Source organism: Meleagris gallopavo, chromosome 7 (assembly GCF_905368555.1).
Source record: "Meleagris gallopavo chromosome 7, MGAL_WU_HG_1.1, whole genome shotgun sequence".
Taxonomy (NCBI): domain Eukaryota; kingdom Metazoa; phylum Chordata; class Aves; order Galliformes; family Phasianidae; genus Meleagris; species Meleagris gallopavo.
This window is the reverse complement of record NC_139410.1, coordinates 26,659,326-26,687,314: the sequence shown is the minus strand read 5'-3', so window position 1 is coordinate 26,687,314 and position 27,989 is coordinate 26,659,326. Positions and strand designations below refer to the sequence as shown.

Genomic DNA, 27,989 nt, shown 5'->3' with positions numbered 1-27,989 from the left:
TTACTTGTCTGTGAACATAACATGCATGCCACATTTAAAACCACTTCTGTTTCTTTTTTAGCTGCTTCCTCATAGTTCAAGTAGCCTCTAAATACCTTCTTTTTCTTTTTTCTGAGAAATAATAAGTAGTCATTTTCTACCTATTTTTATTCTCAGTGGTTTTTCTACTTACCATTCACAATTTTCTAGAACATTGTCTTCTCAATATGTAGGTACATAGATGTCAAATGTTGGGGCATATGACTCTTTCATTGGGAATATTAACAAAAGTTGTCCCTACCTAAGGAAGAAGATGTGGCAGAGGAACCGATATGAGTATTTACTGCCAGTACATGTCTCTTTGCTAACTCACACGGGGCATAAGAAGTAGCATGTGGTATTCACTGTATAACTTTAACTGAGCTCATAGAGCATTGATGATGCTAGAAATTTTAGCAGAAGTTCAGTATGAAGTGGATCTTTGACCGGTGTCTTCACCCCTGTTAAGCTGCTATGAGAAATGGAGTATGATGGAGAATGGGATATGTGTAGCAGATGACTTTGACTCTTTTAAAAAGTTCTAGTTTCAGCTGTGAATATTCTGAGAATCATTCAGAATAATAGTGTTTTTTTAAGTATTTTAATTCCATTAGTTTAATATGCTGCAAGAACATAATAGATTTCCAAGTACAAACAAAGCATCACTATGAATGTAAGCTTCACAGTTAATCTACTTCCTTCCAAAACTCAAAACTTTTAATTAACTTTTTTTTTTTAATATAATTAGGTGAAGCAACAGTGAAGAAGAAACCAGCTCCAAAGACTCCTCCAAAAGCAGGTAATCATTTGCATGTATCATCCTGTAGGAATTAATAATAAACCATTACAGTTTTAATCATCGGTCAATGCACTCCTAAGTACAATTGTTTACCTGCTGAATTTATTGTGCATATGTGATTAAATGGTGGGTATTATGTTCTGTGAGGAGAAAAATGGAAAGCCAAGCCTGTTTTACAAGCTTGTTCACAAAGTTACATTTGGCTAAAATTTAAATCATGAGCATACAAAAATAATTCCTGTTATTGAATACACTACAGCAAAATTCTATAGCTTGTCAGCACTGTAACTCCAATCCTTCTGAATATCCACAACACAGCTTAGCCTTCAGTTAAAAGGTTTTTCTATGTATCACAGGATGCGAAACCTGCATAAGCACATACCACTGAGAAGCTGAAAAATCAAAGATGATTTCCTTCTGTGCCTATGTAATAGATGTCCCACATGAAGCTCACCTGGCCACTGAACACAGATGGTCAAAGGCAGCTACCAAGTTTTAGATTTTCTGAGTGCTGTTATTATGAAGCAAGTTTGCAGACTCTGCCAGCATATGCAAACTGAGATGAGGCTAGAAGGGACCTCTTTTCAAAAATGCAAAGTGAAGGAGAATCCTACAGCACATTAAATGAACTGTTTGTTTGGAACTGGTGAACAGTTTTAGCAGCTTTGGCCTTTGTATTTCTGTTTGTTGGTCTTGTATGAGCAAAATGCTAATGTGTACATTGCTATTGCTTCTCTACAGTGGAATGAATAATGTTTACAATGTTGTTTCATTGCATACAACAGGTGTGTGCCAATCCTTGTTTCAGATGTGGCTCTGAAACTGTTGAGCTGAGAGAGAAATGTGTTTTGAATTTTAAGAAAAACAGAAAGTATAGTAACATAAAGGGATTGCTGGTGTTTTTTTGTTTTTATCAGCTACTCCCCCTCAGATTACTCAGTTCCCAGAAGACAGAAAAGTCCGTGCTGGTGAATCAGTGGAATTGTTTGCCAAAGTGGTAGGAACAGCACCCATAACTTGCACCTGGATGAAATTCCGTAAGCAGGTAACTTGTTTTCTGGTCTCTTTAACAACTGGGGAAAAAAAAATAGAGCTGGACAGGAACTCCATCAAGCCATTGATGGAGAATCCATTTCTTTTCTCCAGGACCTGGCAGTGTTCATGTCATTCCTGACATATTTTTCTCACTGTTGCTGAAAACATTACAATGATGGAGATTTCACACCCTTCATTGACAACCTATTTGCAGTGCTTAAACATCCACAGTGTTAGATGTCTTTTTCCTCACAACAAACCTAAATATTTCTTGTTACAGTTAATACTCATTGCTGCTTGTTCTGCCTCTATAAAAAAATGACTGTTTCTTTGAGAAAATCCTTGGAGCATGTAATTAAATTATAGGTGATGCAAAGAATATGGTACCTGAAATGTATTTGTCACAGGAAATACTTTTTTCCTTTAGAAGCAATCTTTTCTTCGTTGATGCTCAGTCTAAAGCAATGACAGAGGGCAAAAGGTGGTGTAAAAATCTTGAATAAAATATCTTGAAACACAAATGTCACATACGAGGCAAATCAGCAGTTGTGCTCCTCTCATCCCCTGGGCTTGAATTCTTTCTACTTGAATTACTTCTCTTGAATTACATTGCACGTGTCCATAAAGGCAGCTTATAAAAAGAGTTTCTTTAATGAATAATTAAAACACTTGAAACCAAACAATGCAATATGCAAGTGCTGTGTTAGGATAGAGCAAATATAAATATATCCTGTAGCTGCTATTGTGTTTATTTTATTCTGAACTAACTATCCACTCTATAGAACATAAACAAAAACAGCTCCTCCTACAAGGAAGTTTAGACTGTAAATTCAGATGGGTCAGCATTAAATTGAAAGAGTTCAAAACAGTCTGCTAGTCCAAAAGGTCCATCTTTGCTAACCTCAAATAACCTCTTACTTTAGGAGAAAAAATATGGTCTAGGTTCTTGGGTTTTTCTTCCTGAATTCCTGAATTTCCTTCAAATTCTTTAGTGTAAAGATTGAAGATTAAAAAAGATTTACTTGTTTCTGCAGTAACAGCCCTCAAGTAATATTTAACTCCCTATTTTGCTGAGCTCTGTCTTGGCACAGCAATGCAGTGTGTCCCTCATAGGTTTCTGATATATTCTGATATTTCTGTATTCATCACCAAATATAACAATCTTATTTACATAGATTTTGAGTTCATTTTTATATTAAAAATCTAAATGAAAGTAGAGACCAGCACTTCATCATACCCATAGCAGCTTCATAGTGTGTGATTTTTTTCATTTCTAAAATGATGGTTAAAATAATCAGCTTTATACCTGCTTAATTATTTTCTATGAGACAATCTAAAGATTTGCAAAATTGTACATTACAATGAGATTTTTTTTCAGGAATATCGAGATGAAAAGGGATTGATATAGAAAAGAAAAAGCATCATAAACAGTGTAGGAGGATAAGTGAGGGCAGCAGTATTTCACTTTTTTAATTAAATTGGGAACCAACTACTATGTATTTTGCTGCATAATTATTTTAATTTCTTTTTCACATATATTTCATCACATGTTTTTTTTTCTCCTGGATTTCTTCTATTTCTATACATGCAGATGATTTTGACTCTGTTCCATTTCCATTTGTAACAGTGAAAGTCACTGTCGTGTTCTTACAGTCTTCCTGGGGACTATCTGTAGTTGTTTGAGCAAAGCCAGTGAGTGGTTAATTCTGATTTCAGCCCTTCCACTGTGTAGTGCAGTAAGCAGAAGGGATTCATCCCCTCTGTGCTCCTTCCTCACATTCCCTCAGGTTCAAAAATGCCACAGTGGCTTCCTACAGGTGTAATCTGGATGAATATATTGGCTGAAACAAAGGAAATGTCACCTTGGGATGACCCATATAATTGTATGTGACAGCAATCTAGTGGAGTGATGCTGGAGCCACATCAGCTAAAACAGAGACAGCTTCTGAAAGCCTCTTCTATTAGCAGATAATGAATTGTTTTACCCCACCAGTTGTTGGAGATTCTTAACCTAGCCAGTGTATTATTTTATTTCTCTTACTCATTAACTATTTCTAATGAAGCAAAACATTACAAACCAGTGTAGAATCTCAGAAGATCATGGGGAAAAGAAAAACTTTCAGAGTAATTTAAACTGTAATCCTACATAATCCCATTTAGTTATTTTCTATTCCAATTACTGTAGGAACCATTTTCACAGGTTACTTCTGGGCATATAGCAATGTGGATGTCTCATCTCAGCTTAGGAGAAAGCAGAGCAAGTCCTCTCTTAGCCCTGTAATTTCTGATTCTCTGAATATATGTGACAAGATACGCCAAACTAAATAGCCTTCATTTTTATTGAAATTCTGAGAATAGTTGGAAGAGTCTCTTATCTAAGAAGGAAGTGGTAGGAGAAGGGCATTGACATTATGTTGTCTGCTTCATAAGAACACAGGGTACAGCTTCCATAATTGCAGTGTAGCATTATGAGTTTTAAATAATCTTTCATGTCTCCAGTTAATACTGGTTAAAATCTAAGTCTCCTTGGCCATTTATGCTATGATAGCTTTGTTTCAATTAAAAGCTAGTTCTTAATATGCCTGTGGTATTTAGCTGAGATTTCAGGTTTTGCCGGTCCAGAAAATAAATATGCCTTATGATAGCTAATCTGCAGTTTGTACTTCTCTCTGCACAGCTGTACCATTATATCTCCATTTCAGGCAACATCATCTTCAATTGTTCAGAACCATGAGACTGTTACTGTGATTTATGTTGAACTACAGAACAAGGCTCGTTGAGATGAGAGGGTAAAAGTCACAGCTATGGATGATTTACACATTTGGAATGGCAAATGAATTAGAATGATGAGGGCTGAACCCTTGTGCCACTGTGATCTCTGTGAGATATGTGAGACCAAATTTTTTTTGCGTGGTTATTACACAGTGTGCATTTTAAACCTGTAGAAGAGATGGTAGAAAGCAAAGCCCCTGCTCTTTAGTGGAGTCCCACAAGCATCAACGCTCCTTATTTCTGTTGCAGGAACAGAGCTATTGTAACATTCCACTGCATTTCTAGATGATTTGAGTAGACTGCATTATTTACCAGCTGAACATACTCACTGCTTGGATAGAGTTATCTGCAGATGACCATCATTATACTAACCTTGTGTTTTATGTACTTTGAGCTCTTACAAGTATGAAGATAAAGAAATTCCTCCTATGAGATCTTTTTTTTTCTTTTTGAACTTGGCAGATTCAAGAAAATGAATATATCAAAATTGAGAATGCTGAAAACAGCAGCAAGCTAACAATATCATCGACAAAGCAGGAACACTGTGGATGTTACACGCTAGTTGTAGAAAACAAACTTGGCAGCAGACAAGCACAAGTCAACCTTACAGTTGTTGGTGAGTCTGTAATAATGATATAGAGTTATTCTAGACATTGCTCTGTATTTGTTTCATACTGTACATGATGATATGCAAAAAAATAAACAAATAAATAAAACCATCAGATAAGTTAAGAAGAATTAAGCCAAAAAAAACCCCAATTCTTTAAAAAAACATCAGATGTTTGCCAGACTGCAAATTTTAGAAGTGCTGGTTTAGGAAGGACTGAGATGGCTTCTTTTAAACTGGAAACTTGAAAACATCCCGCTGCTTGGAGGAGGGAGGTCTTGTCCTTGTAATTGCAATTCCTACCTTTGTCCACTTGTTTTATAGGGGCAGAAAGCGATGAGTAGAGACAGTCTGTTTTGAATATAAAGCCGTTTATATTTGGATGTCTGTATCACACGTGTATTCTTAAATATGCATATAAGCTATGAGAGAGTGAGAGCATTTTAAAATTTCAAAAAGCCATATCAGATGACAGCTTTAGAGCATCAAGTTTGTTGTAGTGGACTGTGGACAGCTACAGATAATTTTAGACTGGCAAACAGTTTCAGTATGTTTGGAGATTTAACTGCTGCCCTGGTGAGTATCAGAGAAATCTAGGCTGTGATACTGAGTTTTGCAACGGGCAATGAATCCATCTTGACATGGATACACAGCAAATGATTCCCATGCAAATCTAAGAAATTTCTACAAGCAGAGATTGAGATCTGGTTAAAACATCAGTCTGCTTCCTTCTGTTCATAGGCTCTGTTCTTTGTGGCCTGCAGAGGTGTCTTGACATGAGGACCCCTCCCCTTGGGGAGGGAAGAGCCCAGGCATTTGGACAAATTCTAATTCAAATAGCAAGTCTTCATCCTACTACATAGTCATAACTGCATTGACTCTGCTGTCTTAACAGATTGTGGGCTAGTGAGTAAGCAAGCAATGTGTGCATAATGCCAAAGGTAAAAATCTGACTCCAATGAAATCCATGGCAAAATACCAAAATACTAATCCAAGTTGGACTGGAAATTTATTCCTGCAATCCAGTGCAATGGACAATGTGCAAAGTTTAATGAGTAGAATCACACTTTCAGTTACAACAACCACTGTGTAAGAGAGAATGTTTTCAGTTGCACACTATTGAGTATATTTTCAGCACAGGCCACCTGATTATTTAATTTCTTTTGCCCAATCTCCAGCACTGGGTGCAGCTAAAAATAACAATAAATGAGTATAAATATCACGTAGATGCCAGTAACATGCCATAGAACAGAAGTAAGCATTTTTACTTGATATATACATAAATCATATCACTCCTTCCAATAGTAGGTTGTACATGTCAGAGGTATAGCTAGGTTAAAAATAAACACCATGAAGGATTGGTCCTCAAATAACCATCGTATATATTATTCTGGATACAGCTTTTGTGATCTAAGTCCCAACACAACTGACTAGCAGCCAGAGGTATGGCAGGAGATCATTTGCTCTTCACATTTCCCTTTTTATTGCTCCTTCCTGGGCAGCTGCTACAGGCTGCTAAATGTAGGAGATTATTGGGCAAGATGGATTTTTTTCTAGCTGAATTGGTCCAACAGTTCCTATGATCTTGTCATTAAGTGAACCTTGCCTCGTCATTATATCAGTCACTGTTTTATATCCGTTGGAGTTAATTGGTTTGAAAGTCTTTGAATTCTATAACCTTATAAAGCTTCATCTCAGCCTCCTGCTTTGCTTTTCCATAAGTGAGAAAAGTGCCAGAGAACAGTGGGATTCACAGAGATGCTTTTAGGAGAGTTGAGTGAAGAATCCTTACAATGTGTTCAAGTTTGACATGTATTTTGGCTGATGACAAGAATGAATTCCCTTTTGTAAAATTGCCAAGCTCTTCAGTGAGATGTCTCACTGATGTCAGCACTACCAGAAGCATGATAAGGGCTCCTAGTTTGCTCTATATGCATTTTAAGGCCATATTCTTTAATCAGGGTACCCCAAAATGTGAGGAAGGGTGGTAAAAATGTCTCCCTTCTAGGGGGTAGGTTTGAATCTCACTACTGAGAGAAATCCTTCACACTGTTTGCACTTTGAAATGATGGCAAGTGTTGTCTTTTCCCCAAAGTTCTAGTCAGAATGGGGAATCTGTACTTCTCTAAGTATGCAAAACGTGAGAACTCTTAGTATAGCAAAGCTTATCCTTGTTTCTGAATTTTCACCTGTCTGTACTCTCTGCTCTGTTCAAAGTACAGGAAGTAACTTGCCCTCGCTCCCACATTCTTAACATGGAGAAGGCCCTACTGCCACAGAGTAGATTTCATCTGCAAGCTTAACTAATCTAGGCAGCGATTCTGACACTCAGAGTTTGAGGAGTGTATGATGGGAAAAGAAGCACTTGAAAGAATCCCAACTTTGTTCTAAGGATTTTTTTAAATTTTTATTTATTTTTTATTCTTGCGATTATAATTAATATCTATGAGCTCATGGATCAAACCAGTTATCCATATCTATGTATCAAACCACTTATCCATTAAACTCAGCCTCCAGAGTAAGCTGCTTGCAATCCACACAACAGATGCACAAATATTTAGTTAAGTTAGAGGATTGGCAGTGTGGGGTGATGATGAGCCACAGGGACAGAGTTTGAGCTTACCATCGATTCAGTGTGTAACTTTGTCCCTGTATAAGCACTAATAATACTGAGAGACCTGAAGTAGAAGACATCTAAGTTGCCCTTAAAGAACAGACTGTTCTCAAAATGCCCGTGTTGAGTTTTTCTCTACTGTCAAAATTAGCTCTCTCAATTAAGCAATTCCATTAGTTGAAACCTCTCTAGGGGGATTTTTGCAGCATGTTTCTGCTCCAAATCCAAATCCTGATGTGGAACTGAGCTAATGATTCACAGCAGACACTGTCTCAGATTAAAGCAGACTTCTGCTGCCAAAGCTATATTAAGTGAGCCAATGATGTGCAGAATGTACAATAGGACTGATTTAAGAAAGGCAGAGCTCTCTATGGCGATAGCAGGGAATATTCATTCCTTTCATGCCATTTACTGGCTGTATCTGGGTAAATATATCAAACTGATGTTTCTGAACATTTTAGATGTGTGACAGGAATGCCTCAGTCTGCAACCATTTTTGAAAAATAAATTTGGTCTTCATATTAGCTGAAGCTGGGTAGTGTGACAAAGAGTCAAAAGAATAATAGTATTTAATGAGGAGAATTTGTCAAGGAGAATAAGTGGTCTATTTGGCAGCTATGCTGTAAACTGCTTGCATGATTCTGGGCAAAATGCTTAATGTTTCCATGTCTGATATACAGGGATATCGAAGTGTTTGGTGAATACTTTTGGTATTGGTGAAGATTTTTCATACAGAACTAAAAGCACAAGTATTGTCTACCTGCGGCATAAATTTAATCAACTAAGTATTTTAAGTCCTTTAAATTTGTACTATTTCAGTTGTAGAGTTGTATAAAAATTATGGTGGTGATCAGTGAGCTGTATGACAGATACATGGAAAAGAATAAGAGCAATATCTTTATAATCTGAAAAGCTCAAAGATAATTGTTCTGGTATATTTATTAAGCTAAGCAGTTGTGTACACAATGTACACTCTGTGTCCTCATGCACTGTTTGAACAGCAATAAGCCAAGAACTTAAGTACACTTATATATAAGCACGTTCCATACAGATGTGCAAGCAGTATAATATGACTTTATTAATACATGATGCTCTGTGTGATGCTGTGATTTCCTGCTTGAATGAGGATGGAGAAATTGCATTCTGTGGCAAAACTTACTTCCGTGCCTTTAGCAAAATATATGTGAGCAGTCTCCCAAGCAAAAATGAAAACATTAACTTGAGAATTTGCATGAGAATAAGATTAACACTAACTCCAGTAGTCAGTGAACATAGTGGTAGACTTACTAATTATTATATGAAGGACTTAGTTCTGATCCAGCAAGGAATATAGCTGTACTCGCATTAGTTCTTTGCCCTTAAATTCTATTGTAAGGAAATGTAGTAGCATAATCATCAGTTAACAGTGGCACTATCAGCATTTCTGTGAGTGGCTGAGAGGTCTGGCTTGGGGCTAGCTGCTCAGTGAGTGAATCCAGTAGTGTCAGAAACAGTGTGTTCCTGTCTGGCAAAACAAGCACAGGCATTGATGAAGCAAGCATAGAAACTTCAACAGAAAACAAGGCAGCTCCAAAGCACTGACATGGCTGCTTCTGAAACTTTTTTCAGCCTCTTTTGAGGAGCACCAGATTATATCTTGCAGCAGCCATGTGATTCCCTGTTTATATCTAGGGTCCAAGAATGCAATGAATTTCCTAACAGTATGTGGGTGGATTTGACCTCTAACCTTTCACCTTTTAAATTCCTTTGGATTGCTGGAGGATTTTTGTCTTCAGTTTTCTGTTTAAAGGGCAATTAGACTGACAGTTAAGGAAGAGATATTTTACTCTGGTGATGGTTTTGTTTCTGTTGTTGTTGTTCAGGAGTGTTGTAACTCTCACTGTCAAGTCTCCCCTCTAATGCTTGGTGGCCCAATTCTGCAGCCACATCCAAACTAAATTATGACTGCAAGATTAGATCATATAGAGGACAAACAGCTTATGCTGCCTTATCCATCAGTGCTGGTACACTGATCCCTTTGTTCTCTGAAGGCCCATCTAGTTTCAATGTCATTTCTGCTAGGAGAAATTCCAACAGAACAATCTATTTAGTTTTTTTCCTCATACTTATCTTCTACTTGTTCTTTCCCAGTAAAGTAAAGGAAATGTCATGGAAAAGGAAATATTCTCAAACTTTCTGTATTTTACCTGCTGTTAAATGCTAGGAATGCCTTAGTTCAATCAAGGAATGATTGATTCATCATGACTCCAGTTCTGCACATGAAATCAGTGTTCCTAGGACCTAAACTCACACTGCAAAGATTTGAAATCAGCTTACAGTCTCACCAAGGCAAGTCTTAAAACTCACCTTGCTTTTCTCCAGGCAGGTATCAGAGCTCTCATTCAACCAGTTAGCAAACCAGTTGCCCAATGTGTAGCACATGAGTAATCTGAATAGCTTGTTGACTCAGGGGCGTAGCAGATGGTTTAGAAAATGGGCTCCTGAGAATGCATTAGATATATTTGTTTGTACCATTGGGCCCATAGCAGAAGGAGATGTTCTTGTGCTGAGGGCATATGCGTAGGACTGCTGAGATCTGGTTTCATTCCCAGCTCCATTCTCCTGTATGTCCTTGGGCAAGGTCATTGCACTCCTGCATGCCTTAATCACCCTGCTGGCAAATTGGGAAAAAACGACACAAAGCAGTGCTGCAGGCCTTCTGTGTTCATGAGCACATTATCCACAGGTCTTAAAAATGCAGTGTTTAAATAACAGCTAGAGCTGTAGGGAAGGGCCCCAGTTCATGAAGGCTAGCACAAGTCTCCTGTATGCATTAAAAGGGAGAGGAGAATTTCAAACTCTGACAAAGCTGTAGCTGTGGAAATCCCCTGAGCTAAGGGACCTTGTCCATGAGGTCATTGGCTCCCGCTGCAGAGGCTGCTTCAGTAGGAGAAAATTTCCTCTTCCCTTGTGTTGTTTTGTGGGAGAATGCAGGAATTCTTTTCTAGTTTATGTCAAACCTGTGGTGCAGTAACATCCAGCAGGATATTACTGTGTAATATAGGATAGAAAGGGGTAACAATCTCTCTACTTATAGCAGTTCCCTCCTTTGGAAAAAAAAAATCTGCAGGGCATAGTTTTCCGAGCACAGCTGAGAAGTCTGCCATGACCCAAGCTCTGTCAGCAATAATGCAGAGTTCAGTTATGGCCTTTTATGGTTTCGCTTTTCTCCTGCTGATGAATTTCAAATGAAGGCTCTGCCAGTGCTGTCGGCATGGACAGTGTTCAACTGGCTTTTGCAGCATATTAAATACCTTCTCTGGCACAAACATCTTGTGGAATGGAATTAAATTGTTTCTTTCTGTCTATTCTTTATCTGACAGACAACTATCACAATAGCTAATAATAGTATTATACAGTAATACGATAACTGGGTTTAGAAAGAAACCAAACCAATTTTGAGAACAGATAAAGAAAACTACTTCAGAGACATTGCTTTGGTGCTGGCTCTGTCAGTAAAAGAAACATTAATCTTTTCAGGGACTGCAGTTATACTGTTTTGCATTTCCAGAGGTTTTCTACTGCAACAGCTTAAGAGAGCAGCAGAGCCCTGTGAGCTCCTAATACGCAGCAAACCCTGGAGCTCAGCTTGGGCTTGGGCTGACCCTCACATCAAACAGCAGTCTGTCACCATTTCCCTGCACTTTGAGTTAGATAAGGAGAACACTGCCTTTTTTGGTCTCCTGGAGTGGTGCTTGTGTTCTGCAGGCTCTGTAAACTGAGCAATGTTGAGAAGTCAGTAAGAATCTGGGTAGCACAGTTTCACGTTATTCACGTTATGCGGGTGCACTTTATGAGCTGGGGTTTGCCACCTACACAGGAAGAGAGAAAGTTCCTTAGGAGGAGGAATTTGGGTTTGTAGACCACTAAAAAAGACAAGAACTTCGAGCTGAGTTTGGTTCTATGATAAACGTTGTGCATGCATATGCTTTATGCTTATCAGTGTATACAAATAAAAAATAATTAAACGTTACTGCAGAATATATATTGAAACTCATTTACCAAAGTATTTCTGAGAATCTGAGGAAGGAGTGCAGCAGAATTCAATCTGGGAGTAGATAAGGGCTTGTTTCAATCCCAGCGTGTTCTTAAATGTTGCTTATACATTTCATGTGAGGCCAGCTCGTGACTTTACCTTCTACCCGAGGAAAGTGTGTCACAGAGAATAAAGTGAATCTGACCTCCTCACTTCCCCTTCTTGCTCTGGAGTAGTGGTAATTTATGTCTCCTTTGGCTGCAAAGTAGCTTCTTTTCTAATCTGTGCATAGCTATTGGAGCACAGATGGAGGAGAGCAGATGACCTCTTTCACATCACCTCCACTCTCCTCTTACTTTCCCGTGCACAGCATATAGCACACAGGAACTGCTACTTCCATCTTCCCTGCAGTGTTAGTCACTGTGACTGTATGCAGTTTCCATGCAGCTGTGCAGAACTGTCCCTTGGCAGGTTGGAGGCCAAATTAGCTGATTAGCCTTCTCCTTTGCTTGCAGCTGGCCTTTGTGAGCCAGTTCAGGGCAACCCTGCTGGTAACCCTAAAGAGATTACCTGCGGAGCTTTGTGCCTGAGACACACTTAACGTGTAGCTGTCCAACCCCCAGCTTACCTTGTTCACTTTTGCAGTTATTCTATTAGGCAAATAAGGTGAACACATATCCTAGTAAAAGAAGTGTAAGTTCTGTCCACTACAAATGAAGGTGGAGTTTTTAAGGTTCAACAGTACTTTGGGTACAGCCAATTTTATGGACACCATCCAGAATACTATAAATCATAGCTAAGTCTTTGTTTTGATGTTATATGCATGATGCAAACTGGCCAAGACTGGATGTCCCTGGTTTTGCATAGAGATAAGATATCTGATAGAGAACATACATTTTTTCTTTTGCTGCAAACAATAGTGAAGCTGAATTTAGATACTGATGTTTTAAATCAATAGCTCCCCCTACTAATATTTCCTATGGAAGCATTCACAAGGAGCAGTATATTTTTCAATGCACTTACTGTTTCTAGTTCACATTTTGACCTGAAGCTATGGTTTAATACAGAATAGCAAGAACAAAATTGTAGTCTAATGAAGTCTACATAAAGTTCTTGTAATATAAGCCTAAGTGTGATGTATATGAGTGTAAAAGACGGCACATGAAACAAGTGAAATACTGAAGATGGGCACCTCAAGGACATGAATGGTGCAATAGACACCAAAACAGAAGGACAAAATAGGGAACTCCACACCCCATCTCACTGGATATTTTTGTTGGAAGCAGTTAATTGTGCTGATAGATATTTCATATTCCAGAAGGGAATGTAGTTTGGCAAAATATCCTAGCTTTCAATACAGACAGATGAATAAAGGGTAACCTTTAAAATCCCCGTGGAATAAACTACTGAGAAACAAAACAGACACATGGAGAGACCATCTGCAAATTCTCTGAATGTGAAGAGCTGTGGAATACCATCCAGTCTGATATAAAATAATTTTAACAACGTTAAAATGCTATATATACATCTGTCATATTAAGAAAGAGCAAAGATTAGGCTTTCTTGTTTATGATCTCCCATAGCAGCTACTAACTCCATATGCATACATTGAGCAGATCTGCAAGCAGCAGCACATGGTAGGTTTCAAATCAAAAGTGCATCTTTCTGGCTTGAGCAAGTCCAGCCAGGGTTCCAGGTTCACTCATTCAAAAGTCAAAAATCACTTATTTTTCTTCTGGGGGAAAAAAAAAAAATACTGCAGTAGAAATATTCTCAATAATATATCAATAATATATCAATATTCTCAATAATATATCAATAATAATTGAGAAATATTGGCAGATATTAAATTAAAGTTATGTAGCATTTTCTTGACAACTGACATCCCCTTGGCCATGAATGTTTTCTTCTCAGTGCTCACATGCCTAAGCCTTGCTTTTGCAAACTATGCTGACAAAATGTGTTGCCATTATCCAGGTGAGTGGAAATGGAAAAAGAGACCACCAAGGTAACTGTGCCTTAGGATACTGATATCAGAGAATCATAGAATGGCTTGGGTAGGAAGGGACCTCAAGGATCATCAAGCTCAAACACCCCTGCCACAGGCAGGGCTGCCAATCTCCATATCTAAAACTAGACCTAATTCATTAGACATATCTAATACTAAATATGGATTCAGTGTAGAGCTGTAGTCAGAAGCTATCAAATGTATGAATCTCTATAACCTAGCCTTATCTCTTAAAACAGGTCTTACTATTGCAACAAGCTACTTCTTTTTTTTTTTTTTTTCTTTAAAAGATACCCTTATTGCCCTCATTCAGCTGTGTGCATGGCAGATGTCAGAGAACCTGTGCTACTTTGACAAATCCAAACAGATATCTTTGGTGTGTGATACACTACTGATGTAGGTTTTTCTTCAAAGTGTTTGCCCTTGCTACCAGGAACTGCACTGTTCTGTTTGGATTTAGGATAAGTCAGCTGTTAACCAAGTTCTTAAATCTGCATTCTGTGATGATGCAATTGTGATTCTATAGAAGGAAAATATGACATACAGCCAAATATTCTTCTGAGCAGATTTTCAAGAGGACATAGGCAATATTGTTCCCTGCAAGGTCTTTATGGTTAATAATTTGTAGCGACAAACAGTTGACTGTCATGTGTATCACGCAAGCAGTTCTCCAGAGCCTGATGCAGTACTGTAAAAGGATGGTATAGTGAATGTGAGCACTGAACTTCTTGCCGCTCTGAGGAGGCTGGGGCAGAACTTTTCCACAGAATAGGGCTGCTTCTCTTCAGGCATCAGGAGACTGTGATTCTCTCCTAGTCCTCTATAAATTTGTGCTTGTCAGTAGTCCTTTATATTTTGCCAGAGTGAGGCCAGTAAAATGTGACAACTAAGCAGGGCAATAAGCCATTCCAGAGGTTAAGGACATCATGTCTCTATTTTGTTTAAGAAATGATGTACATATAATAATGACTCTTAGTGGAACAGTGTTTTACATGTTGCCAAAATTAGTGCAGATAACCTCTGCTCCGGCCATCAATCTCTCTTGCACATGGGCATTGTCATGTTGAAGCCATCTACAAAACCTTGGTGCTCATATCTCTTCTTACCTCTGAGTGTTTTCTCTCATACTTAAAAATTCTATTTATACATCTCCTACTATATAAGCTGTGGAGGAAGGTGGATATTCAGTGACAACTGACTTCAGCTGACTTTTGCAGGGAAATTATTGGTCTATAGAACTCTGTGGAAAGACGGTGGCCCTGTTCCAGACAGTGGAATGATGTTTAACTGTCTTGATCAGATTAGACTATCTTATTTTCCTTCTCTGTGAGCAAAACCACAGGAGTCAGAGAGGTCTTTCAGTCCCAGAACCAAAGGCATGATTGTGGCAAACTGTGGCCACTTCTGTCTGCTCAGTCATTTTCCCAAGAATGACAATTTCAGTATGGAGAGATAATTGATATAGTCCACCGCGATAATGTTTTGATCAAAGTGTGCATCAATTTCACCAGTATTTTGATGTTTTTACTGCTAAGAAAATTAGCTGTATTTTTTGGCTGGTTTGGCAGCTCTGCCTCTCGTAAGGAAAATGTAATAATGTCCATTGGCAGTTATACCAGCAAAAGGGAATGATATTTTATCAGTCAGCATCCATTGCAACTGCTATTTGTAGCATAACACTATCTTTTTATTTTTATCTTCTGTCATTTTATCCCATCCCATGATTTTTCATTCAGCCTTAGTCCACTAGTTCACCCAGATCAACATCATCATTATTTTGTAGGTTTTGCTAGATTACTTCTGAGAGGATTATTGCCAGAGAAGATATTTTGTTCCCCTTAAGTCTTTCAAAGTGCTTAACTTCCATCACCCTTGTTTTAATGAGTTATTTTTTTAAGAAGTTGGCTTTTTTTTTTTTTTTTTGCCTTAGGAGAAAATTCATTTCAATAAATAGTTAATGATTAAACTTTATTTTGAACATGTTGTATAATTTCAAGATTTTTGTATTGTCACACTCCTGCATAGCTGGTTGCTCATCTGCACACCAAGTTCTAGTGATATTGGCTCTACGCATGCAAATAAGGAATCTATGAATAAGTCTCTAAGTTAGGAAAAGTTTGAAGTTTTTGTGTTCCGCCTCCCCAGCAGTTTCGAAAGTGTACATGATCTGAAAGTCTCAATATTTAAATAATGCAGTGTAAATTGAATTTCTTTCCAACAAAAAGCACACTGAGCTTCTAAAATCTGCTCACAGGCAAAGAAGTTCAATAAATTATTCGCAGACATCATCCTTCAAGATCTGTGAGGGAGATTTTCTTTCCATACATGAGAGCATATCTGTGATTGGTTTTAGTCTCAGTAGTTCCTGTAATGATAGCTGTGAAGAGCATTAGGCTTCAGCATGGCTTAGCTAGACTCCCAGGGACTGAACAGCCCACGCTGAGGCCCAAATGGGATTGGCATCTATTTGCTTGTTCAGGTTTCTCTGTTTGCTTGTGTTGCAGCTGTTTTCTTACTCTAATACAAACATGTGAAGCAGAGAAATTACATGGAAGGGCCACTAATCCCCTACAGAAGACCTGCCTCTTACACGTACAATTGCAGCTAACATGCTCTGTGTGTATGTTTTTACAGATAAACCAGACCCGCCTGCTGGAACACCTTGTGCATCAGACATACGGAGTTCCTCCCTCACTCTTTCATGGTACGGCTCCTCTTATGATGGTGGAAGCGCGGTGCAGTCCTACACTGTGGAGATCTGGAACTCAGTGGATAACAAATGGACAGACCTCACTACCTGCCGCAGCACGTCCTTCAACGTGCAGGACCTGCAGGTTGACCGGGAGTACAAATTCCGAGTGCGAGCTGCTAACGTGTACGGCATCAGCGAGCCCAGTCAGGAATCTGAGGTGGTAAAAGTTGGAGAGAAACAGGAAGGTTAGTTTTAAAGAGAACTTCTAAGAAATTTGCTTTGGGAAAAAGCAAGCTTGCTTGCTGTTAGCCAAGCGCTGAATACACAGCAGAAATGGAGTGTCTCGTACCTAGGTGTAGTTCCCATGCTTCAGATGCCAGCATGGTAGAGCACCTCTGTCCTGTTGCTCCTAAAACTCTTGATTTTGTGAATTCAACACCTGTATCCTACTTAGCATGTTGAGTTTGCAAGGTTGTGTGGGTGCTAAAAATATTTTTGATTCCACTTAGATAGACATGTAAAAATACTATTTAGTATCTCTTGACTCTTACTGTTTGCTTATCTTCTTCTCAAAGGACTAATGGGAAGAGCTGGTGCATTTTAGAAATTACTCTGAAACTTGTACAAATATTTTGAACACACATAAAAAAATCAACATTATTTTTGACAAAATAGATGATGTATGTAGATTTCTGTGCAAATCCACAACTACCTACTGTGCAAGAATCACATTTATATTCCTACCACTCCGAAAATCCAGAACTGGGTACCAAAATGATGTTTTTTTTTCCATACTTCCAGTCTTTAAGGAGTGGTCTACGTGTTGTATCTCTCCTTTCTTACTTGTGTATGCAGAGCACTGGAGTTCTGAGTGTCTCAGATAATCCTTGTGATGGTATCTTCCATTGCCACAGAAAGGCAAAATGATAGCAAGGTGGTGCAGCACCAAAAAGCTCTGTAAGCCTCTTAATAGGCACTTCTAAACAAAATAAATTTGTGTTCCTCTTTGAGTGCTGACTTGGATGCTTTCTGAGAAATTACTTTCCTCTATTAAAAAGATTGAGAATCTGATGTAAATCAGGATGCAGATTCTCTGCAAAGAGGGAAAAATACCATTAAAAGTAGCAATAAAATTGAAAGAAAGTGAGATATTATTAACGCTTCATAATAAATTTCCCTGTGTTTGAATGACCTCTTTCTTTAGTTGCAGGGCAAACATCTTTTAGAGTTGGGGAAGTGACTTTTCCTGAGGGCAAGCTATATGTGTACTGGACCAAAGCAAACAAGCTATTTTTTAAGACCAACAGTTTTTATACATAGATTTAATACAAAGAGCCTATAGAGTGTACAAATTATTGTGATAAATATTTTTAATAGCAAAATGTTTCTTTGGGTGAGAAGAAATTGCATTTTGTTTGCAGGAGGGTGGGTTGTCTTTGTGTTCTCAATTCCAGAGCTTCTTATTTTCTGTTCTTGATGCTGCAGCTAGCATGAAGAAAGGACAAGTCATATAGAGCATGATTTTTTGAGTGCATGAGTATAGCTTTAATTAGAGGCAGTGGAAAATGCGTGTGTTCAGCAACTCTGAAAGTCAGGACATTAAATTGTCATCTATGTAAACACTTAGCTGAGTAACAGGGGATTTTCCATTACTGTCAGAAAGAGTGATTACTAATTTTCACACTGAGGTGGCTGGTACATATCAACAATTCCAACAAAATCCTACTGAAGAAATGTGTGGGTAACTCTTCACTGTTAATTTCAAGAAAGCAGCTTTGAAATAAGGTTGTAAGTCAGAACATATTAAAGTAGACATTGCTATGTTTGAGGAAAACTTGGTGCCATTGGGAAAGTTTCTAGCACAGCTACTCAGAGCTTACCAAGCTCAGATATATTCTATTTATTTAATTTAGTCTTCCACTGGTGGACCAAAATGTTTCCAGTTCATGTCTTCAATATCATGTCGCTCCAGAACAGGGAACTGACTTCTTTGTCTGTCTAATCACTATTTGGCAGACGCTAACAGCTGGCAGTAAGGTTGGGATCAGCTCCCTTATGCAGCCCTTAAAAGGGGAGGAAAATGTGATGTGCTTTCTGCAAGTGTGGTTTCTAGCTGAGGAAGATCTGAGGACAGCTACCCATGCATGGGGAGGGCTTGCTTCCCTCCCTGCTCTTCTGGTAAATGACTGCAAAGGAGCTACTCTGTGCTGGGACATACAAGGGGTTGCAAATCCTGCAAAAAGAGAGGAGGGCTTTAGGAACACATTGTAGACCTGACTGACTGCCACCAAAATACAGATGCAGCTTTATATGTTGGATAGGTGATGCCCATCTCAGACCAGTTGTCTGTGCTCCCTTCACCCTGTCTTTCTGTTGTTTTCTTGTCACCTACTGCACCTAGCTCTATATTCTAAAGTCCATGATGGCATACAGGGTATCACATTAATGTTTCATAACATAAATTAGTTGACACAGTGGGAATAAATCACTTGGTTGGGCTTGCACTCTACAATGAAAAACTGCAGCTTAGAAAATTACAGGGAGAGTTGTTCAGGTTTCTGGAACTGTCTTTGCAGTTGCTCAAATTGCTGGTCATAGCCACAGTTCTTAGGAACAAGTCCAAGCAGTGTAAGTAATATATAACAGCATTCCAGCAATGGCCCTTTACTTCATTCTTGCAGGCAACATAAGAAATAACACAAAAACCTACTGACAGTTCAAGTACATGAGAATTAAAAATAAAAATTGGGACACTCAGGCCAGCTTTCACTGTCTTGTGTCATTGAGCTTGCTAACATCTCTGCCTGCCTTTGGGTCCTGCAGAACAGAGTCTCCATTTGGCTATCATCAATTTCAAAGTTCAGTCATGCTCAGGAAGGTGCACGCTCTCCAAATTTTCTAGTTGTCTTGAGTCTGAAAAATGTGTCTGGAGCTCTGCAGGAAATCATTCTATGTATGAACGTGCTTTGCTCTTGGTCTTGCAATGACAAAATTGCTTTGAAAAGCCAGAAGAGGATTTGTCATCAAATCAGAAGTGTAGTTTTCAATTTTAATACATTTATTTTCTATTTCACTAAGGCATTCCTAAAGCAATTTATTAGGTGACTGTGAATTGATTCAGAATGCTCATGTTTCTAGTAGGGAAGTAAAAAGCCAAGCACTGCAAAACACATGAACTTTATTTATCAAGAAACAATGACTAGATTCTGACTGTGTAACTAACAGAAATGAAGAAGTGGCGAAGCAATTTTCATTATGAAGTTAATTCCCTGATTGTTTTTGATGCTTAGCCATAGAGTTTACCAGTTACGCATGTTACTGTGAATAACATGGCCGTTATTTTTAAGTACCATATCCTATTTAACAAGCTATTCATGTCTTTATTCTCTTCACAGAAGAACTTAAAGAGGAGGAAGCAGAGCTATCTGACGATGGTAAGAATTTCATATTTTTATCAGAACAAATGAAAAGCTGTAATTTTAATTCATGTTTTATGGAGGTTTTAATCATGGTCTTTAATCCTTGTTTGTAGAAGGGAAAGAAACAGAGGTCAATTATCGAACAGTTACTATCAACACTGAACAGAAGGTTTCAGATGTCTATAATATTGAAGAAAGACTGGGATCGTAAGTACTTTATTGTGCCTTTAAAGACACCTTGTTTTCCAAGCTACCAGGCAATTATAAAGATCAGGCGCTCCCACTTTGACAGTGTCTTGTACTCCTAGCACTCCAGCAAGGCTCCTCTATTGCTGTAAAAATAGATTCTAATATATGCCAACCTCCAATACATAAAGACCCTTTATTCCTATTAATTGATATTTTTAAATAGACATTACATGCATTTCTGGCAAGGAAAATGGGGCCCACGTATGAATAAAATGAGAGGATTCGTTCATTGTTCAGTGCTCTGAAGTATAGCTGAGAAAAAAAGAACACACTGTGCACTTGCATTTCCATTATACCCATTAGTGGTAACAAGATTATCCTGCCCACAGGCTAGGATCTCTGCTGACAGTGGTCATAATCCCAACAGCATTAATAGAATAGCTCTGTGAAGGTCAGTGATTAGCCTGGCTGTGTTTCTCAATGCTCAAACTCGTGGTTATGTGAATTGCATGCCATGGTAATCTTTGAGCAATTTGTGTTGCTGGTCGCGCTAAAGGCCAAGGATGGTCTATGCTTCACTTAACAGATCTGTCACTTCTAATTGTTAAGTGTATCACACAGGTGCAATTGTACTTATGCAACAAAGTGAATCAAAAGTACTTGAGACCCTTACATTCAAATTCTAATTTCACCTACATCTTGAAACTTCATGTCATAGCTGAGGTGTTTCCTCTCTGCTGCCCTGCAGAGATGTGTGACCAATAGAAAAAGATGTGCAGAAGAACTAGAGTCACGTGAATGAAAGCCTGGTTTTAAGCATCCATTTTTTGAAATTTCTTGTATGAAAGAATTGTATAACTGGAGCCTTTCTAAATATGGTACTCATCAAAATTTCTTGTAGGTTATTTTCCATAAAATCAGTATGGAAGAGTTCTTGATATGGCAGTATTTTTTTATTTCAGACGGATGTGGTTCCACAGGAATATTTTGTAAAATGTTACTGGTCATGGTGGACAATACATTGTGAAAACATTTTATGGAAATAGATATATGTTTTCAGGGGGAAATTTGGACAAGTCTTTAGGCTTGTTGAAAAGAAGACTGGAAAAGTGTGGGCAGGAAAATTTTTCAAAGCATATTCTGCAAAGGAAAAAGAAAACATAAGGGATGAAATCAGCATCATGAACTGTCTACATCACCCAAAGCTCGTGCAATGTGTAGATGCCTTTGAAGAAAAAGCCAACATCGTTATGGTCTTGGAAATGTAAGTATAAAGCAGATCGTACTAACAAAGTTAGTAACATTGAAATTAATTATGCATACAAAAGTAGCAACATATCTAGACATGGGAGACTGTCAAAAGTGAGTTTTCAGACCTCAGAAGCTTTTTTGATCATTTATTTAAAACGTTTAAACTGTGTAAGTAACTCCACAAAAACAGTGAAGATGCATTGCAGCCTTTATTGAGTTTGGTTTTGGTCTGGTGTGTGTGGTGCTTTTCTGCAGCTCGCTCTTCTATTGCCAGCTTAGGAGAGAAGAGAAGAAAAATTAACTGTAATTCAGTCTCACATTTAGAACGAAAAGAGGCTTAAGGAGTAGAAAGATATCTTTCTTTAGGCAGTTCTAAACAGGTATTGAAGAAGTTTATGTCAATTTCACAAATTTCACCGACCAGTTGTCTCTTACAATGAACTGAATATTAGTTCATAACAGACTGTTAGAGGGGAAAAATATGCTTGAAAATGCAAAATTCAGAGCTATACAAAATAGTTGGGTTTACATGAAAAATTCATTTAGGCAAATTTATAGTACCAAGAGACATTGGGAGTACTTTAGTCTTCATATCTGATTTTGAAATTTTTAAGATATCTTAAGGGTTTTGTCTGATGTGTTTTTTCTGCAACAGCATAAATACTGATTGTAAAACATTTATTTATAACAGAGCACCATCCAAAAAATGTCCACAGATAAGCACAATGCTGTAGGGCTTCTCAATGGGGTGGGACTTAGGGGTGTGAGGACAGCAGACACTTTTTTCTTCAGGAAAAGTGAAAGCTGAGAACATGTTCATGCAGCAGAATTCATTGTAAGAACCTGCATGGTGTGGGGTGGAAAGTAAAGGTCAGACTTCAGAAACACAAAGAATGAGCATGCACGACCAGCGTGATGTTTGCATCATGCATAGCACACCTGCTTAGTGTGAATCCCATACTTGTGGCAGTAGCAGCTGGAAAGAAAATGAAATCCTGATCTGCGTGGATGTGTTTTTCCAAAAAGTTACATCAGCCACTGTATGCTTCTACAGGCAGACAGCTGCACATCCACGTGCTGTCTGCTGCAAGGAGAAGCAGGTTCCTTGCTGTCTAGGGCTGCTGAACAAGATATAAATTGTTAGGAGCAAAAGAGACTTTATCTGTATTTGCTTCCTTGGCACTTGCCTCAATGATGTAAAAGCTGCTATTGCACTGGCGTATTTCAGAGGCTGAAAGTCCGTTATACAACCTTAGTACTTGTGTGCAAGACAGTGCTTTTATTTTTAGATTCAGCTGAACGGGCTGATGATGGTAAGAGAAGGGAGCCCTACTTAGCTTGGAACTGGGAGCTGGCAGGCCTAATGGAAAACAAGGAAATGTATAAAGAGGTTTGAATTGCATATGGCTTTACACTCCATTAGTTCCCCTCTGGCAACAAAAGGAGGTTATAATAAAAAAAATACAAAAATACCAATGTAAGCTAGTTTTGCTGACCAGGCTAATTATGATGAGATTTTAGTTTGGGATGGATGGCTACAGTGGTTTTTGAAGCCCCCACATGGAAATTTCCATAGTGTTACGTTTATAATAAATTTAGATTTTTTTGATGACTCATTTTAAGTCAACTATTACAGTAAATGAAATCAATCAATTCTTCTCTGAAAACCCTCCTATCTACTGTCTGCTGGAGCTCATGTGCAATCTCAGGCATTTCCTTGTTATAAATAAAAAAAGTACTTCTTCCAAAATAAGTGTTTCAGTGGAAAACAAACATGAGAAACCAGTAGCATGTGGTAAATGGCATTCAGCACTGGGAGCTGAGTGCATTCAAGTGCCTTTTTTGCATACTTCAGATAGTTTATTTTGATATGGATAATAAGATTATTGTGTTGAAAATCAAAATTATTAAAGCAAAATCGCAGCCGTAACCTTTGTGTGTCTCCACTTACTTGGTGTGATTAAAGCTGGCTCAAGGTCGTTGTTTCAACGAGAGATGTATTAAATTGTAGTGAGTATTTGCCTGGGCAGTTCCAAAATAGATTCTTCTCGCTGTTCCTCCATGACAAAATCTTACTTATAAAATCAAACACTTCTAAATGTGTGTTCTGTACCTCTGTAGGGAAGAGTATTTTCCTCACACCGACCTGATCAGACACTTAGATCCTGATGCTGCTTTGTGTGTGCAGGACCTCATCTGCTTTGGTTCAGTTCAGCTTCCTAACCCATGAAAAATTAAACTGGATTTCAATCAGGACATAAATGGAAAAACATATATTCTGTTCACGCACTTGAAGTTTAATGTAATGATGTTACCACAGTGTGTAGAGGTTCTAAGGGAAAAGCCGTGTGCAGATGCATTAACTGTAACTCATTTCCAAATAATATGATAAAGTGACACTTGAGGCAATGGCACAACTTCTAGAAAATTTTCACTTTAGGGAACCGAAAAGTATGACAGCTTTCTGTTAAAAAGAAGTGATCGTTATTCATGTTAGCAGTCAAAAAGGAATCTTTACTTTTTTAGTGTCAGGATAGTTATTGTGCGGAATTGCGGAGTGCTCCAGTTATCAGAATTTTGCAAGCAGATGTTTTCACAAACACCTCATGTTACAAATGTGCTGTAATCCAATGTAACCCTGTGTTTGTGAAGCATATGCTGTTCTTTTTATTTCCATATTAGTAGGAAACTGCAGTGGCATTTCTGATTATATATCTTCTAAAATATTATAGCCAAAGTAACACATGTGTCCAGAACTCCAGATGTTTCAATTTCAGATTAGGACATAAGTATGTATCTGACAATCTGCAAACACTGCAAAGCCATTTTTGACTTATGTGTTTTCTTTCTGTAACTGAAACATGGAATTACATTTGGCAATAAGCATGAATGCTGCAAAATATTAAGCCATATAAAGACCAGTTTCAACTAGAACTGATTTCTAATAGCAAAGCTGCTCTGCAGCATTTGCTCCATTCTGTGTGGGTCATTTATCTTCACAGAAAAAAAAGTATTTCCCATCTTTGGACATGAGCAGATGATGAACCAGTTGAGTGATTACTCAGAATCAAAAGAAACAAAAATAAAAAAAATTGCCCTTGCATTTTGTTTCACTAAATCTGGGTGAAATGTGCCACTTCCGTTCCACAAACAGTTCTGAGTTTCTCCCCTGTGAAGACCTCTTATTTAACGTCTTAAATGAGCATAAAAATGGAATAGGCTTACAAGGAGTGTTACGATGGCTGGAAATACCTGCACTGAAAGAGCTGTGGGATATATCCTTGCCCTGTCATAGCTAAGGGGAAATTCCCACTGAGCTCACCTGGGTCAGTGATTTACCCTTTGAGCTTTGCATTCCAGTTAACCATATCATTTGAATTCTTCCCTCTTCAGATATTCTTTGGCACCCTCAGTCTCTCTTCTTCCCAAACACCTTTTTGTTAATCACTAGAAGTTTTGTTTTCCTTTTCTGCAACCCATCCTATACTTTGAGATCACACTCTTGATTCATACTTTTTTCTCTTCATATCCTATACTGTAGTTCACTTTATTTCTAAAAGATATTATCTGCACTTGTGTAGAAATGGAGCATGGGGTGGGAGCAGTGAGAAGCATGAGTTTGGAGTATGGGATGGTATTACAAGCAGTAATTATGTAATAATTATGTCAGTTGGGTGGCAACCACTTTGAACGCACCTTAGGGCGTGGTGCAAGAGGCTGCATGCTAGAGGCAAGATGTAAACCCAGCTATCTCCTTGCTGGCTGGGACAACAATGTGGCTGTTTCACAGTCCTGACCTGGGAAAAAAGACTTCAGAATAGCAAAATCTATTATCTTATGCTATACACGAGAGGTGAGTCTTCCTATGTGACACTTGTGTGTTCAGATAATGCTATGAAAAAAATATGGATTGCGTCCTGAAGGAACTACTGTAAGCTTGAATTATTTGCATTTGTGTGAAGGAAATGAAAAGGCTACAGAAGTCCTTTTTTTTTTTTTTTTTTTGTCTTTCCTAGGGTTTCAGGAGGAGAACTCTTTGAACGAATCATTGATGAAGACTTTGAACTGACAGAGAGAGAATGCATTAAATATATGAGGCAGATTTCAGAAGGAGTTGAGTACATCCATAAGCAGGGTATTGTCCATTTGGATTTGAAGCCAGAAAATATTATGTGCGTCAACAAGACTGGTACAAGTATCAAACTCATTGACTTTGGACTTGCAAGAAGATTAGGTAATAACTTTTCTGTCTACTTCAGTATGGCATGGGGAAAGGGTAGGAAAAGGAGTAATTTAATATTATATCAATATTATATTCTTCTGTATAAAAGAGTAAACAGACATTTTTCATATAAGTAAGAATTGCTTTAGGAAAAAAATATAAAAAGGGAAAATAAGATGTTCCAGAGAGAGACTGGAGCTCCTCATCTTCAAAAGGAGTTGGTAGTGAAGTGTTTTCAAAGCAGCTATTTGCTTCTGTGGCCAAGAGTATAACTGTAGGTTACATGGTGAAATATATAGTAGTACTAAAATGAACAGATATTTACATTTACTCTAGGAAACTGTAAAACAGTTTCTGACTATAAGTAATAGAATGAAACCTAAATCCCATGAATGTTACAAATACTTGAGACTTTTTTAACAGCAGACTTTAAAGTGATGCTCTCAAAGACTTCTGAATATGGACAGTTGCATTCAATTTACACTTCACCATTAGTGTTACAACTTCCCATCCTAACCAGCAGCACATTGTTGTTCATGTTAAATATGTGAGGAATTCCACAAAAAGCTGTGTTTAAGTTGGGCTCAAAATGATTAATAAAATGTCACTATTTAAAAATAGCATAACAAAATTGAAAAAAAAAAAGAAAAAAAAAAAAAAGAAAAAAGGCCCATTTGACAATCCTCTTCTCTTCCAAAGCTGTTTTTAGCAGCTTCTTATCATTCGTTCAGGAGTGAGTTTTTCAACATGATCTGCAATTTGAAAGCGCAAGGCCTCGGAGGGTTCCTCCATCACTGTCACCTCAGCTCTAGAAAGCTAAAATACTTGATGGTCTTAGATTTTCCAACCTTGGTGATTCTGTGATTCTATGAATTGTGAATTGAGATTTCTCACTCATTTGCCATTCATTCGATTCAGACAATTCACATGCATTGCTGCTCTCTAAACGAGGAGGCCCACAGACAGATTCTTAGTAGTAACTTCCTTTCTTTCCCTCTTCAGTCAAAATTATATTTAGTGCTTATTATAAAACAGAACAGTTATTATTGTAACAGTAGAGTTTGAAATTACAGCCTTCTGTTTTTTGTTGTCTGCCTACCTGCTGCTCATCCCAGTTCTTTTGAGAATTAAAAATAATAGACGACTACGTGCCCAAGAACGTATTTTTCTAAAACAAACCAAAAATGGTGCATTGAATGAATACAAGAGACAAATCTACTCATCAGATTTTCGGGTGATGGAATTCCAAAAGGGCATTACATGAATCTCTGTCACATGGGCACTGTGAATTCCGAACATAGGTGTTTATTCCATTCATTGAAATAGAGCAGTGCCACTTCTCTTCCTTCATCAGCGCGGAGCCCATGGTTTTCTGGGAGCACAAGCTGGGTCTTGCTCTTGTTAGGGAAGCAGGAGAACTGTTATCTGTCGGTAAGAGTTTTGTTATCAGACATGTGAAAGATTTCATCTGCAGATATTCCAGCTGTCAGCATGGAGAGCTATGCTTACAGTACTGCTGAAGTGAGCAGGTTTCATCAACAAGAGATATGCTTGTAGCCACAGAAGGCGTTTTTATAGAAACTTCTTCAGCTACTTTAATAATGTAAAACCATAGTTAAACTCACATTTAGCAAGAGGAAGACCCTATTGTCAGCAGTCTGTTCACATCCATTAACCTTTAACATTTTTCTGGTAATGTAGTGGCATTATTGTATGCTGCATGGCAGACCCTGGTTGGTGAGCTGCTATAATTATGTCCCATATAGCAAATCTCTAACCTAGCTATAATTTTTTGTTTGTTTGTTTAAAATATAGAAGCTTGAGACTTATGAGCACTGAACCTGATTTTGATTTTACAATACTGTATGTTCATCTGGCTTAATATGTTACTATTTCTTGCAAAGTTACATTTGAAGGTACTTGCTGTTTCTTTCATAGCCTGCCATCCTGGACATCCTGGGGCGCATGGTTAGGAAGAGAGAAGCACCCTGCTGTTCCGTGCCCCCAAATCAAAAGCAATGTGTTCATCACTGAGATGTTTGTCACATTTGGCTCACATATTCTTCAAAAGCAGAAAACAATGTTGCCATCTCATTTACTCAAAAAGTGCTAAAATCAATTTTTTTGGAGTGACCTCTTTTTGCCACCTGTGCTACATGGTGCACTGACAGCACATTCCTTCACTTATGTTCCTTCAAGCTTTGTGATTTTGGAATTGACTGTCCAATTCACTTTGGTCTGACAGACGTGGGATTAGGAGCCCTTGTACTCCAGCCATAGCCCCGAGGCAGCAGGCAGCACTCAGCCAAGGGACTGCCAAAGGGAACAGTGACCGATTTTCCATTTCA

The 27,989-nt window shown here is 38.2% G+C and overlaps 1 protein-coding gene across 1 annotated transcript in view; it reads left to right on the top strand.

Moving 5' to 3' along the window:
- Window positions 1-27,989, top strand: part of MYLK (myosin light chain kinase) — a 177,777-nt gene that overhangs the window by 132,121 nt on the left and 17,667 nt on the right. Inside the window, exons 19-26 of the mRNA XM_003207685.5 lie at window positions 767-817; window positions 1,735-1,862; window positions 5,087-5,240; window positions 16,503-16,805; window positions 19,956-19,994; window positions 20,093-20,186; window positions 21,229-21,432; window positions 25,436-25,653. Of these exons, the coding sequence (XP_003207733.2) occupies window positions 767-817; window positions 1,735-1,862; window positions 5,087-5,240; window positions 16,503-16,805; window positions 19,956-19,994; window positions 20,093-20,186; window positions 21,229-21,432; window positions 25,436-25,653 (1,191 nt within the window). The remainder of the gene's footprint in view (window positions 1-766; window positions 818-1,734; window positions 1,863-5,086; window positions 5,241-16,502; window positions 16,806-19,955; window positions 19,995-20,092; window positions 20,187-21,228; window positions 21,433-25,435; window positions 25,654-27,989) is intronic.